At 46.4% G+C, this 15738-nt stretch overlaps 1 protein-coding gene across 1 annotated transcript in view; it reads right to left on the bottom strand.

Moving 5' to 3' along the window:
- LOC130681075 (zinc finger protein 541-like) overlaps nucleotides 1–14646 on the bottom strand; it is a 30022-nt gene extending 15376 nt beyond the window's left edge. Inside the window, exons 1-5 of the mRNA XM_057493234.1 lie at nucleotides 14399–14646; nucleotides 10948–12775; nucleotides 9230–9288; nucleotides 8792–8951; nucleotides 7164–7488 (exon numbers count right to left, since the gene is read on the bottom strand). Coding sequence (XP_057349217.1) covers nucleotides 7164–7488; nucleotides 8792–8951; nucleotides 9230–9288; nucleotides 10948–12775; nucleotides 14399–14628 — 2602 coding nt within the window. The 5' untranslated portion in view covers nucleotides 14629–14646. The remainder of the gene's footprint in view (nucleotides 1–7163; nucleotides 7489–8791; nucleotides 8952–9229; nucleotides 9289–10947; nucleotides 12776–14398) is intronic.
- Between the last annotated feature and the right edge of the window lie 1092 nt (nucleotides 14647–15738).

Here is a 15738-nt window from a genome sequence, read left to right as displayed (position 1 = left end):
TTCCTATGTGGTGACCTCTAATGAGTTCTACACAATAATATAAAGGACATATAAAAGTGTAGGCAAAGGGTCTGTTTGTGTTTATACAGAGGATCAAAGCCTAATTTGGCTACCCCGAAAATGAACTAAGAAACGATATGAAAGAGAACTTCCAACATCAGCACTCTCGGGAAGACTCATGCCAGAAGATGATCATCAAAAAACCCCAACAAAGATCCACGCACTGCTACAGCTGTAGATGCACTCATCCCACCAGCTCCTGGACTTGCCATGGGAATGAAGGAGATATCTAAGCTGGCCTGTGCATACAGTAAAACAACAAATTTGACTGGATCTATACTGTTGGAACTCAACCAAGAATTAGGAGAAGTGCAAATTGTAGCGCTCCAAAATCTTACAACTACAGACTATTTACTGTTAAAAGAACATATGGGATGTGAACAGTGCCCAGGAATGGGTTGTTTTAATTTGTCTGATTTTTCTCAAACTATTCAAATTCAGTTAGATAATAACCATCATATCATTGATAAGTTTTCACAAATGCCTAGGGTGCCTAACTGGTTTTCTTGGTTTCACTGGAGATGGCTGGTAATTACAGGTATGCTTTGGTTATGTAACTATACTCCTATTATGTTAATGTGTGTGCGCAATTTAAGTAGTAGCTTAAAATATATACATGCTGAAGTTACTCTACAAGAAGATATGTCAAAGAAATAATCAATCTTCCCATGTTTTCTCCCGCCTGCTACTTCTATAGCTTTTCTTCTTCCTTCCTAATTACAACGAATTCTTAAATAGAATTCGTGCCTCATATCAAATTTACCGAGTATCATAACTCCTCCAAGTGGTAAAGATACCTCAAGACAAATGCTGGGCATAGAAGCCACAGGGCATAAATATGCAAAGAAATAAAAAGCTAACCATTTCAAACAATAAGGCTTCTCTCTCACTTACCAACTTAACATTTCCCTGTGTGGCCCCGGAAGATGACTGGTTAGCCAGAGACGGGTAAGATTCCTCAAGGGAGGAACAACCTAAGACAGGCACAGTCGCTGGGGGGTCATCAGGTGAGAAATTGGGGATCAACAGAGGTGAGGCTTAGAACCTCACCCCCCCTGTTCTGAGAGAAATCTTCTGCATATGTGGATGTTTTATTGCCCTTGTCTAGCTTGGATTAACACATAGTCTACAGGCACACACCTGATCATATACATTTGCTCTCTTACAACACTAAACTATGTTTTCTACCTTTATGTTGTATCTACCTACCACTTCAGCATCTTATTAAAAATAATAAAGAGAGAAATGTGGTATCCACATATAAATCAAGTATAAAAATCAAATGTGTATTCATATTTGAACTGACTGTTTATAGTTCATAATGCATGAGCAAAACCAAAAGTTTCTGTGATGACTGCCCTTGTACTGTTCACCATGTAACTTATTCACTATGTAAGAATTTGTTCTCCATGTAAGAACTTGTTCGTTATGCTTCAGAAGATTGGAGACTGACGAAAATTAGGCTTGGGGTGGATTAATGATTGTGCATTGAGCATTGACTCCCCTATACAGAATTTTATTGTTGTTAACAACCATTTGATCAATAAAAATGAGAGATGCCCTAACAACAACAACCAAGAAAAAGTACACACTTCCAATTGTAAAATAAATAAGCAACCGGGATGTAATGTATAGCATAAGGAATATAGTCAAAATATTGTAACAACTTGGTATGGTGATAGCTGGTACTTAGAATTATCATGTATATAAATGTTGAATCACTGTGTTGTACACCTGAAACTAATGTAATGTAATACTGTGTGTCAACTACCCTTCAATAAAAAATAAAAAAAAAAAAAAAAAAAAAAAAAAAAAGAAAACACGCAACAGGAAGCTTCAAGAACACTGACTGGAAGGGATGCAGGGGCTCCTTCTACCTGCTTTTGTAGAGCAGCTGAAAGCAGGGTTTCCAAGCTTGCAAGGACGGGAGCTCCCTCAGAACACTAACAACAGAACTACCGTTTGATCCAGCAACCCCACTTGTGGGTATTGACCCAAAAGGACTAAAATCGGTCTCTCAACGAGACACCTGCACTCCCATGTTCACTGCAACGTGATTCACAATAGCTAAGATGTGGAAACAACCAAGATGCCCATCGACATATGAATGGGTAAAGAATATGTGGTTTATACATACAATGGAATCCTATTTAGCCTCGAAAAAAGGGAATTTTGCAATATGCAACAACATGGATGAACCCCTTGAGAACACTAAATGAAATAAGCCAGTCACAGAAAGAGAAATACTGCATGAATACACTTAACATGTAGTATCTAAAGTAGTCAAATCCATATAACCAAATGGTGGAATGGTGTTGGCCAGGGTTAGGGTCGTGGGAAATGGGGAGTTACTAAACAAGGTGTATAAAGTCTCAGTTAAGGAAGATAAATAAACTCTAGAGATCTGCTGTGTGGCACTGCCAACAATACTATATTGAACACTTAAAACATCTGTTAGACATTAGGTCTTACGTTAACTCTTCTAGCCACAACAAAAATTGTTAAAAAGATCATGTGGAAGAGGACTAGGAGTTCTAGAAAGACAAATTGTAAATCAACAAAGTAACAGGTAAAAATTATTTTTAAAGCAGTTAAAGTCTCCAGAAGTTATCCTGAAGGTATACAGCATTTTAAGAAATATTCATTCAGGACAACTGAGTAAATGTCAGTAGGAATAGTGAGTTTGTGGCACCTGAGCCATGACTTGCTCCCTTACCTACCAACCCCATGCACTGTGTATCAGAACCTCTACTTGGAGGGCTCTACTCCAGGGAGGTGTCACCAGGGACACAGGGGTTCCCTCTCCTCCCAGCTCTCATGCCTAAAGAGCTAAAGGAAGGTACAATGAAAAATGCTCAACAAAGAGAGAAAACTATTAAGAGGTAGAAATTGTTTTTTTAAAGAAACAAATGGAAATCTTGGAGTTAAGATCCATAACCAAAATGCAGATTGGAGCTGGCAGAGGTAACCAGCAGCCAACTTAAAGCGAGATCCATGGAGATGATGGATTTTGAAGAACAGAGAGAAAAATAAATGAATGAAGGAAAACGAAGAGCCACAGAGAAATGTGGGGCATCAATAAGTGCAGCAACACGTGTAATGGGAATACAAGGAGGAGTGGAGAAAGGAACAGAAAAATATTTAAAGTATTTAATAGCAGAAAATGCCCAAAATGTGACCAAAAAACAGTACATACATCCAAGAAACTCTATAAACTCCAAGTAGCATAAACACAAAGAGCTCTCCATCTGGGCACATCATAGGCAAAATACTGAAAGCCAAAGATAAAGATTTTGAAGGCAAAAAGAGAAAAATAACGTGATATACACGTACACTCCAGTAAGACTAACAGCTGACTTCTCATAGGACATGACAGCAGTTGGAAGGCAGTGGAACAACATGATCTCATTGCTGGAAGTAAAAACTCAACCAAGAATCTTATATCCAGCAAATTACCTTTCACAAATTAAGGTGAAAACAGACATCCTTAGGTAAATAAAAACTGAGGAAACTTGTTGTTAGCAGACATGTCTTACAAGGAACATTAAAGGGAGAGAATTATTCAGCCATGAAAAGATATGAAGTTCTGATATACACAACATGGGTGAAACCCTAAGTTTTCATGTTAACTGGAAGAAAACACAAGGAATCACACATTGTATGATTCTCACTAATAGGAAATGTCCAGAAGAGCCGAGCCTACAGGACAGAAAGTAGATTCGTGGTTACCTACGGCTGGGGACAGGGCTCCCTTGGGACATGATGAAAATATCCAAAAATTGATGGTAGCAATGGTGGCACAGCTCTGTGAATATACCAACCACCACCCTATTGTGTATTTTAAGGGGATGAATTGTATGACATGTGAATTACACCTCCACAATGTAAATAAATACTACAGGAAATTCTTCAGACTGAAAAAGAAAATGACATGAGATAGTAATCTGAATCCAAACAAAAAACACTGGTAAATGTACTTCTATAGGTAATTATAAAAGTCAGTATAATTGCATATTTTTTCTCTTTTCTTAATTGACTTATAAAGTAATTGCACAAAACACTACTGTTATAGGCCTGTAATTTATAAACATATATATGACAACAACAGCACAACAAAGGGGAGACGCATTGGAGTAAAGAAATAACACTCCATACAGTAACTCAAATCCACAGGAATAAATGAAGAGATGAGAAATGGTAACTAAAAATGTTATATAACAAACTGTATAAAGAATGCTTGCTTTCCTTTATTCTCTCAGTTTTGGTTCCATAATACAAATTCATATAATGTAAGAATTAATGTATTGCTGGGTTTATACACCCACACACATACATATATAATATACATATATAAATAATAAAAGCCAAATGGTTAGGATAGATTGAGCTCCATAGGAGTAGTGTCTCTGTATTTCACTGTAAGTTATTATACATCTGAAGAGATTCTGATGACATTCAGATGTAATTTTACATTGTAGAGGAACCACTAAGGAAGGATTAAGAAAAACATGAAAAGCTAAAGGAATTAAAATGTTACAATAGAAAATACTTAATACATAAGTAAGCCAGAATAGAGGAACATAAGGAGGAAAAGGCAAGGTACATTCAGAAAAGGAAATGCATAAAGGTAAATGTAAACCTCCCTATATCAATGTAACATTAAATGACACCAGACTGAATAAACCAATCAAAATGCCGAGTTTGTAACATTAGATAAAAAATGTATGATCCAACTAATATTATCTATAGGAAACATGGTTTATTTAAAAAAAACACAAGCAGTTTGAAAATACAAGGTCAGAAAATATATACCAAGTAAACAACCTTAAAAGAGGCAGAATGGTACTGTTAGGCTAATTAGACTTTAAAACAAAAAACAAAGATTATGATAAAATTATTGCAGTGATGATAAATAACATTGTAGTCATATCATGAGAAAAACAATCACTCCATCAGGATGTTATGACAATTATAAGCATATATGCACCTAAAAACAGAGTCCAAAAATACATGAAGCAGAAACTGACACAATTGAGTATGAAATACACAATTCAAAACAATAGTTGGAGATTTCAGTACTTGCAGTAATGGATCGGACAACCACACAGAATGAAACAAGACATAGGTACATTTTTGGTGTGTTCCACCCAACATCAGTAGAATATATTCTTCTCAAGTGCACATGGGACATTCTTCAGGACAGAACATATTGTAGCTCATAAAACATGTCTCAATAAATTTGAAAGGACCAACTTAATACAAAGCATGTTCTCTGACTGCAGTAGAATTACATTAGAAATCAATAAAAGGAGACAATTTGGAAAATTCACAAATATGTGGAAATAAAACAACACACTCCTCAATAATCAGTGTACTTAAGAAGAAATCAAAAGAGAAATTAGGAAATATTTTGAGATAAAGGAAAGAAGAACATAACATACTAAAACTTATGGAATGTGGCTAATGCAATGCTCCAAGGGAACTTATAGCTGTAACTGTCTGTATCAAAAAAGAAGAAAAATCTAAAATCACTATGGTCAGTTGATTTCCACAAAGGTGCCACACCAGCTCAATGGGGGAAAGAATAATCTCTTTAACAAGCGGTGCTGCAACAACTGATACCCCCACGCAAAAGAATGAATTTAGACTCCTATCTCACATAATATAGAAAAGGTAAGTTAAAATTGATCCAAGACCTAAATGTAAAAGTCAAGATCATAAAGCTCTTAGAAGAAAAAGGAGTAAAAGTCAGCATAATTGCATATTTCTTCTCTTTTCTTAAGTGACTTAAAGTGACTTTTGGTCAGGCAAAACCGTAGATACAACACCTAAAGCACAAGTGACAAAAAATAAAATCTCTTGTACCACAAATGCCATAAATAAAATGAAAATACAAGACATGATACAGGAGAGAATTCCCAAATCATATATCTGATAAGGGACTTGCATACAGAATATAAAGGGAGCTCTTACAACTCAGTAATACAAAGATAATAACTCGATTTTACAAAGGGGCAAAGGATCTGAATAGACATTTCTGAGAAAATACACAAATGGACAATAAGCACATGGGAAGATATCAACATCACTAGCCATTGGAGAAATACACATCAAAACCACAATGAGATATCTTATGCCCACTAGGAGAGTTATAATTGAAAAAGGTAAGGATCGTTGACAAGGATGTGGAAAATTGGAACTTGCGTGCCATGTGCATGGAAATTTATTCCCATGGCTCAGCCGTTTTGGAAAACAGTCTGGCAGTTCTTTCAACTGTTAAACATAGTTACCAGTGACCCAGCAATTCCACTCCTAGGCATAAGCTCAAGAGAAATGAAAGCCTTTGTCCAACAAAAACTTGTATGTGAATGTTCATAACAGCATTATTCACAACCATTAAAAGATGGAAACAGCCCAAAGACCCATCAGCTATAAATGGATAAAATGTTGTGTATCCACACAACAGAATATCATTCAGCTATAAAAAGGATTGAAGCACTGTATACGCTGTACCATGGATGAACTTTGAGAACATTATGCTAAATGAACAAACTAAACACCAAATGTCGCATACTGTATGATTCCAATTAAATGCAATGTCCAGAGTAGGTGCGTCCATGATGATTAGAGATGATTAGTGGTTGCTCAGGGCTGGGGAGACGGGGGCAGTAGAGGGTGTATGACTGCTAATGGATACAGTGCTGCTTCTGGGGTGATGAAATTGCTCTAAAATTACATAGTGCGATGGATGCACAACTCTGAATTTACTAAAACACATTGTATACTTTAATGGGTGATTCATATGGTATGTGAATTATGTGCCAATAAAGCTGCTAACAAAATTTTTCAAAAGGACAGGCAGAAGGGTGATCAGGCTAAATGACCTCTATATTTCCCTTCTGCCTGTAAAATTATCAGCACCTAGAAGGCTGCTGGTTCCACATGGTCCTGGGATACCTCTGAGCAGCCATCGGACCCTCAAGCCAGACACAGCCACAGGCTAGAGAGAACACCTGGACCAAATGCTACACGTTGAGGTGGATCTGGCCCATTGCAGGCCTGCCGTGTGATGGTCAGAGATGACGGGCCCCAGCCTCACTCACCAAGCTTGCTGCTGATGAGTTTGTCAGGACCAGCCTGAGTGGACATGGAACAGAGAGTGCTGGAATCCAGCCCAGACCCCTCCCGAATGGGGCTGAGCACCAGGGGTGGTGTATCGGGAGAGCGCGGGCACAGTCCCTGCAGGGAGTGGTCCCCCAGGAGCACTGGAGACTGCAGGCAGCTCTGGTGGCCTTCTTCAGGGCCCAGCCCCCCAGAGGCAGAAGGGGCAGGAGGCAGGAATGATGCCTTGGGTCGGGGGTGCTTTCGCCGCTTTCTGGGGTGGCTGGTCTCCTCCCCATCTCTCTCCTCCTGGTCTCTGTCCTGTCCCTGGAGAAGAGAATTCAAAGCCACCGGGGGGGTGACTTGGGGCCACATGTGCAGAGCTCACTCTTCAAGGGGGTGCGAGCACCGGCAAGGGCACTGCCCACAGAGACAGAGGGAAACATAACACCCAACACCCCTGTCCGAGCCGGGCTCAGCAAGGGAGCCGAGCATGGCCACCATACCCGAGCCAGACCCCGGATTCTCGGCCTGGATGGATGATGCCGGAAGCTTCCTCATGTGCCCACCCCCCCAGGGAGAGGCCCTGATACACAGGGTTTTGGAGATGTATGATGCCAGCGTCAACTTGGTAAAAAGACTGGCACTTAGAGATGGGGCCGGAGATGCAGTGCAACAGCATGACAAAATGAAAAATGACCGCAGCTCCGTGAGATGGATAAACGGATCTATGAACCCTGTTGCCCTGCCTGGAGGGGGCTTCTCCAGGTGGGACCCTCCAGTACGGGCTGCAATGGCTGATCCCGTGAACTTAACCACCTCCACACAATCTCCCCTCTTTCTGCCAATCTTACTGCTCCTCATCCCCCAAGTCTCAGCTCTGACCCCCTCCTCCAGGAAGTCCTCCTTGACCTCCTCAGGCAGGGTCTCTGGTGTCCCCTCAGTCCCTCTGCTCCCCCTCCCAGCCCAGCCCAATCTGAGTCCTCACTGCCTGGCATGGGTTCATCTACTCGCATGGACTGGGAGCCCCAGGAGGCCAGGCTGGGGCCATCCCTGTCACCACGGTGTCCCCAGCACTGCCCCCATAGGGCCGGCCCAGAAGGTGAATGAATGAATGAACGTGCAAGCCAAGCTGTTCTGGAGAGATTTTTTGTGGCGTCTGGTTTGGGCTCTGCCTATGGCTTCCACTGGCAGGTTGTGCAGGAAGCAGTGGGAAGAAAGTGGACCAACCAGCACCCCCTTGGCTGTGCTCCCCAGGGGCCAGCTCACTAGGCCCAGAGGCATCCCCAGAGGAGCTGTGCTCATGCCATCTGGGGGCTTCACGGCTCCTGGGGGGCTCTGTGCCTCCACCTCCACCCTCAGCGCCTGACTCAGAGGCTTGAAAAACTCTGTGCCCGACACCTAAACACAGGAAGAGATGGCAGCATAAGAGGAACCGTAGGCAGGCAGCAGAGGGGACGCTCCAGGCTCAAGCACCGGCCTGCCCCCCAGAGCAGCGCAGCCTGACCCCTGGTCCCTGCCCAGGCTTCCCTGGGGGGACGCCTCCATCCTGAGACCATGACACCCAGCCACTCACTCCCTCCCCCAAAGCCTGTGAGCGCCCTGCGAGCACAGAACCGCGCCCCTTCACCTGCTGGTCCTGGTTCCCTCGAGGTGGCAGCCACTGGTCGTTGGGAAAACACATATGGCTGATTAGCCCCTCCTCTGTATAAAACATCTGGCTGCAGTTCTTGCAGACATATGCGCTCCTTGGCTCTGCCCAGTCTGCAGGGCCTCCATTTTGCTGGTTACTGTGGAGAGACACGGCACGGGGGAAGAACGGGACAAGGGGACTCCACCCCTGTATTCTCTGTTTTTTTCTTTTTTTCTTTTATGTCTAATACACTGAGAACTCTCGATGAATCCCCAGAAATGGAGACGATACCCCCTTCCTTCGTGGCCTGGCATGTACCTCTTCAGGGCTGAAGCATCCAGAGCTCACTGGCCCAAGGCCAGGACATAAAAGCCCCCAGAGGACTCCTGAGGGGTTGAGCCCCCACGCCCGGCAGGGAGGGTTTTCTGAACTTACCATCCGCCTGCCGTGCTCTCCTCCTTCACTGGATCGGGGAGCTGGTAGGTATTTCCATCCTGAAGATGAAAATACATCTGAACCAACATATCAAAAATGAGGCATATGCAAGGACTAAAACTACAAGGTGCCGAGAAGAAAACACAGGTGTGACTCCGTGACCTTGGATTAGGCCATGCTTTCTTGGATGACACAGAGAACAAACTGGACTTACCAAAACTTAAAACTTCCCTGCATCAAGGGACACCATCAATAAAGTAAGAACCCACAGAATGGGAGAAAGTCATTACACGTTATACATCTCATAAGGGCCTTGTATGTACAATACATAAAGAACTCTTACAGCCTAACAAAAGTCAAATAACCCGGTTCAAAAATGGGCAAAGGATATGAACAGACACCAAACCGAAGAAGACATGAATGGCCGATAAGCACATGAAAAGATGCTCAGCACCATCAGCCGTTAGAGCCTCGTGAGTCAGACCATGATGAGGCAGCACCTCACACCCACTAGAATGGCTATGGTAAAAAAAAAAATTGGACAATAGCAAGTGCTGATGAGGCTGTAGTGAAATCGGAGCCCTCGTCCACCGAGGATGGGGATGTGAAATGGCGCAACTGCTTTGGAAAAGCCTGGCAGCTTCTCAGATGGTTAAGCACAGAGCTACCCCATGAACTGATAATCCCACCCCTAGGTCATTCCCAAGAGAAATGAAAATGTATGTCCCCACAAAAACTTGTATGAATGCTCACAGAAGCACTATTCACGATGGCCAAGAAGTGGAAACAACCCAAATGGCCATCAACTGATGAATAAACAAAATGCGATGTATCCACACAATGGAGTATTATTCATACATAAAAAGGAGCAAAGCGTGGCATATGCTACAACATGAATGGACTTTGAAAACATTATGCTGAGTGGAAGAAGGCAGACATGAAAGGCCACAGTGTATGATTTCAATAATATGAAGTGTCCAGAGTAGGCAAATCCATAGAGACAGGGGTAGATTCATGGTGCCAGGGGCTGGGAGGTTAGGGGGAGACCTGGGGGGACAACTAAGGGTGCGGGGTTAATTTCTGGGTTGATGAAAAATGTGGTGGAAAAAGTGGTAATGGTGCACAACCTTTGTTAGTACTACTAAAGATCACCAGATGGTGTGATTTAAAATGGTCAATTAGATGGCATATGAATATTAAAGCTGCTTAAAAACGAAGAGGATACAGCTGTCGGGTGCTAGACCTGAGCACGTCGCAAAGACAAGCGGCTGACCGCCTGGCGCCCAGGTTCTCGTGGCCACCACCTGGGAAGGAACCAGGCTAATGCTGCACAAGTGCTGACACATGTGGGCACCCCTGCCCCACAGCCAGAGATGGCATCTCATGCAGGAATACTGAGGGGGAAGGAACTCTACCATTATATCCTCTGAAGAGTTTGAGGGGCAAACCCAGAAGGAAGAGAAGGGCAAGAGGAAAGCAGGCAGAAAAAACTCAGTGAGGAAAGGTGACACGGGGCGTCCCAGCGACTTTGCAAAGCCTTCATCCTGGCTTTTTTGCGGGGAAGGTTGGTGGGGGGCCATGATGTCTCTGAACCTTCACTTCCCCTCTGTAAAACTGGGTCTGAGGACTCACGGGCACTAAATAAAATGTCTGGACACTCAGAAATTCGGAAACAAGTGATGAGTGAGTCTCTCATCTCACAGCATAAAGTCAGGTACCTGGATCCTGTTGGATATCGTCAGCTTGGACTTTGAGTCCTGCGGGGTGTCCACTGAAGGCCCGGCCGATGAGAAGGAGGCCATGGCCACCTGGCTGGGAGAGGCCTCACAGCGCGTATCCGTTTTCACCTTCTCCTTCTGGAAGTCCAAGAAACATTGGGCCCACATGTTGCCAGAGAAGAGCCTGTGGCCTCTGCCCTGGGAGCAGGCAGGGACCTTTGCACCTTTCATGGCCCCCAAGGCCAGGCCATTCTCCACCTGGGCTTGCTTCCCTGGGAGCTGGGCTCTGGCAGGGTTGTCCCCACCTAGCTGGGTCTGCCATGGGCCCGCTGTGGGGAGGATGTCCCCCAGGTCTAAGGGCCCTTTCGTGGATCTCAGCTGCTTGGCCAGAGAGGAGACATCTGCATTCCCAGGGGGTTCCCATGGTACAGGGGCCACTTTTGGTCCTCCCTTCGTGTCCCATCTATTGCTGCCGGGCAAGGCCTCTCTGGGGAAGGCGGGCGTGGTTTTTCTCTTGTGGGGCGGGGATCCCTCTGGCTCTGGGTTTGCAGGGCCAGGATGGAAGGAGTCAACTGTGGGTGCCAGTGGTGGGGGCTGGTGTGGCCGCGGCCCCTGCAGTGGCTTCAGCGCAGCCTGCTTGCCCTCAGGCACAGCTTGCTGGGAGGAGGCCACAGCCACCTGGGAGCCAGAGATGAACACCTGGGACTTGGTGATCATCTGGAGCACCTGCATCTGCCCTTGACTCACCAGACACTCCTGCGACTTCAGGAACAACTGCCCGGAGAGCGGCGTTGTGTTGTCACAGGACAGCCCACTCGGCTTCAGGGCCTCCTGGAGGCCGGGCTCCTCCACGTGCTGCCGTGAGCAGGAGTCACTGTCAGAATTGCTCTTCTTGGAAGCCCTGGTGTCCCCTTCCTCGCCGGCATATCCAGCGCCATCGGAGGCCTCCCCAGGTGCCTTCAGGTCTGTGGGGGGGAGGGGTGGTGCATCCTCCAGACTGGTGCCACCGCTGGGCGAGGGCTCCCCCATCAGGGAGGTGCTGCTGGGCCTGGGCCCAGACTCGGAGCCCTCCTGAGGGGACATGGAAGTGTGCTTCTGGATGGCAAACGCATCATTCCCTTCGCTCTCGGGGCAGCCTGGCAGGTTCCGGAGCCACTGGAACTTGTGGTTTGAAGGCTCAGCACTGGCAGGCGCTGCCTGGCCTTGGAACAGAGGCAGGCCGGCCGGCAGGGTCCCACCCTCCTGCCCGCTCTCCAGGGTGGGCAGTTGCTGGGGCGGCCGCTCCGACTCAGCTGGGTGTGGACCACCATCCTCTGCTACCCTGGAGTGAATGGCTGTGAACCCAGCGGCGGGCTCCTTCCACAGGGGGTGACACTCCTCAGGAACATCACTGCCCAGGGTTCCTGGAGCCGCTGGGGTGCAGGGGTAGGGCCCCAGTGAGGGTGGGGAGGGACAGGCTGTGTTTTTCCCTTCCCCGTCAACTGAGGGCCCGGCCAGGACTGGGCCGAGAGAAGAGATCTCCTGGTGGACCATGCTGCTTACAATAGAGCGCAGGGGCTCTCGGTTGGGCAAAAGGGGGCCTGGGGACCTGGCTTCTGGAGGAACCAGGGACCGCAGGCCATCCGCAGCAGGCTGGCCGGCCACCTCGTGGGCAGGAGAGGAGTCCCCACAGGCTTCTTCCTCACGGGGGGCCTCCTTCAGGACGCACAAGCTGTGCCGGACCTCGTAGTGCCGGCGCAGGGAGCGGTCATCACAGTAGCTCTTGCTGCAGCCCTGCTCCCTGCACGCAAAGGGCTTGGTCTTCTGGTGGGTGAGCAAGTGCCTAGTCCTGGAGTCACACAAGAAGGGAGTCAGAGGTCACTGGGGCTCAGCCTCCCACTGCAGGGTCCCGAGCCTGACTCTCCCCACAGTGCTCCCAAGGGGCAGTGGAGCTCAGAACCACAGTTCAGAACCTACACTCAGACCCCGGCTACAGTCAAAGCATCTGGAAGGGGTACCCCTCTCTCTCCCTCACCGATAAGCATACCCCTTATCTGAGAGAAAAATCACCAGAAGCCAGGCCAGAGTTCCCCAGAATGGGTTCCCCAGGAACACCAGCCCTCCAGAGTGGCTCCCCAAGGACGTGGGCTCCACTGGCAAGTCAGTCCCGACAGAGCACTGTGTGCTTCTTGGAGGTTCACGGGAGCAAATGTAACAGCCACATAGCAGGTAGGTAGACAGAGGGTCATCTGCTTAACCTGCCATGTCTCTGACACATAGTTGCCCACAGAACTGTTTTTTGAAATAGTTCCTCTTAGTGCCCTCAAGAACCAATTTTGCAGAATACATTTGAGGAAAAGCTCATTTGGGGAGCATCCTGCCTTTAACAAAGGAGTCTTTCCCCTATCATAGAATTCCTATAAGGGGACAGCTGCCTGAAACCCCCCACAGGAAAAAATACAATTTACAGATGCCCAAACAGAACATTCTAGAAAACAGTCAAATGTGCCTCCTATAAAATAAATGAATACAAATATGTCCTATGTTTATGTCATACTTACATCTACATTAATAACATAAACAGATGAGTAAATACCCTCCGCGTTCCCAGCAGCCCTACTCTGGACAGTCCTAACAATGCGGCACATGGGGCATGCTGATAAATGACAGAGCCCTTCTCCAAAGGGCGGCCCTGGCCTCCAGTTGAGGAGAGTGGCAGAGACCCAATCTCCAGCTCCCCTGTTAATCGGTCTGTGACATGAGCAAATCGCTGCCTTTCCCTGGCGGGGGGGCTTGGCGAGAGGATGAGTGGGAAGGGGGGTCAGTCAAAGCCCTCTGGGAAGGCCAGGAGCATATAAAATGCAATGGACTGCCGACTCCCACTTGCCAGCCTCTTGGTTTGAGGAAGTCTGTCTGTCCTTCCTCACTAGCAAGAAAAGCTTATCATTTACCAGACATTAGGAACAAAAGGAATTCTGCTCCAGACTCTTTATGGGCTTTCTTTTAAAATCAAGAGCTAAAAAAAAAATCAGGAATTAAAAAAGAGAGACAAGAGTTAATGTGCCATTGCCCCATTCTAGGCACAGGGATTTTGGAATCTCTCATGCCCTGTGGAGTCCCGGTACATGTTCCTCAAATAAACAAGGGCTGGTTCTCCTCAGGCACCTATCACTGTCTCCAAATATTTCTCCATAAAGTTAACCTGATTCCCTCCATGACAAAATTGCCTCGGGACGTCCCGTCTGCAAATCAAGGCAATGATTTTCTCATTGGTGTGACTTTGGGAGCTCGCAAGGGTGACCTGTTCAGGGCAGTGGCAGACCTGTCCCCAGACACAGAGTCCTCGTCTAAGCACGGGTCACAGGGACCCAACACCGTCAGGTTCATCTGGGAGGTGATGAGAACGACCTAGGAACATACCCCCTCCTCCCCAGGCCCCTGCACAGATGTTGGTGACCAGACTCCTACATACAGGTGGTCCTTGCGCTTAAAGGCCTTGCTGCAGATTCCGCAAACGTGTTTCCGATCCTGGCTGTGCGTCAGGTAGTGCTTGCTAAGAGAGCTGGCGCGGCTGAACACCTTCCCGCAGAGGCTACAATCCAGAAGCAGCTTCTGAGGCGAAGTGTGATGCTGCTCTTCTTTCCCTGCGCTCCCGGAGGTGGCCCTGCCTCCTTCGTCACCATCTCTAGGCACCTGAAGCATGGCCAGCCTCAGGTCTAAACAAACAGAAGGAGAAAGCCCACGTTAGAGACACCTGGGGACATGGAAGAGCTCGGCTAAAGCGCTCCCCGACTCTTAGAACCACAGTAGACGCGGGAAGAGAGACCCAGGAACCCTTTCTCCATCTCCAGTACCTTAATTCACAGAGAAAACAAGACGTAGACCGGGGAGTGGGGAGAGAAAGGACCCTGGTCTGGCCACACTGCAGTACAGTACCCAGTCAGAGGCCAAACTGTGGTCAGTTGTGGCCTGGAAGGATTCTAAGAACCAGGTTGCCGTGGCTGCAGGGGCCTTATGACATCATGGCTCTCTCACAAGGGCAATCCAGAAATACATCATCCAAAACTTACAGAAGTATAAATCCTTTCTTCCAGCCACTTTTACCTTTGGGTTTTTAAAGGAAATAATGTACACTTATATGAGGAGTTAACTACAGGGGAATTACCCGCAGCATTGCCTTTCCTGTTAGAACAGCCTGCTACCTGATCAGAGAGCATGTAGGTGACACCATCATGGTTTAAATGGTCTAGGGCATAAGCATTTAAGGTAAAACTGTGGAAAACTATCTGATGACATGAAAGGACATTCATGCCTTAATACTGAGAAAAGAGCAGCCTGTTACAAAACAAAAGTATCCTAGTCTTTAAAAAAGAAAAATAAATTTTAATAGAGAACAGAGAGAATTGAATAGACTGATAGGATTATGAGCCAATTTTATTTTCTTCTTCTTCGGTACTGGAATATGTCTCCATGCTTTCTTTGTCCCTTGGTAAAGTGATAAAAGGTATTTTAACAAGTCATGTCACCTGAGGACCAGACTGGGGGTGTGCAGGTGGCAGAGCGGAGGTCTTCAAATATCCCGAGGGCCAGTTTGGGAAGGAAGGAGCAGATTGCTTCTGTCTTGCAGAGGAATGGCTGTCTGCAGAAGCTCCTGTCTGGGACAGAGACAGCTTGGGGTCCAGGAAGCCAGGGAAACTGACCTCAAATCTTCAGAACCGTAAGGCCCTGGATGCCAGGACTCTGAAGGCTCACTGCTGGGCTCACAGACACTCAGTAACTGTCTCCGGTATGCATGAATCATGGAAGATTTTT

Source organism: Manis pentadactyla, chromosome 15 (assembly GCF_030020395.1).
Source record: "Manis pentadactyla isolate mManPen7 chromosome 15, mManPen7.hap1, whole genome shotgun sequence".
NCBI lineage: Eukaryota > Metazoa > Chordata > Mammalia > Pholidota > Manidae > Manis > Manis pentadactyla.
Note: the sequence above shows the minus strand (reverse complement) of the source record. Positions and strands in the feature narration are given on the sequence as shown.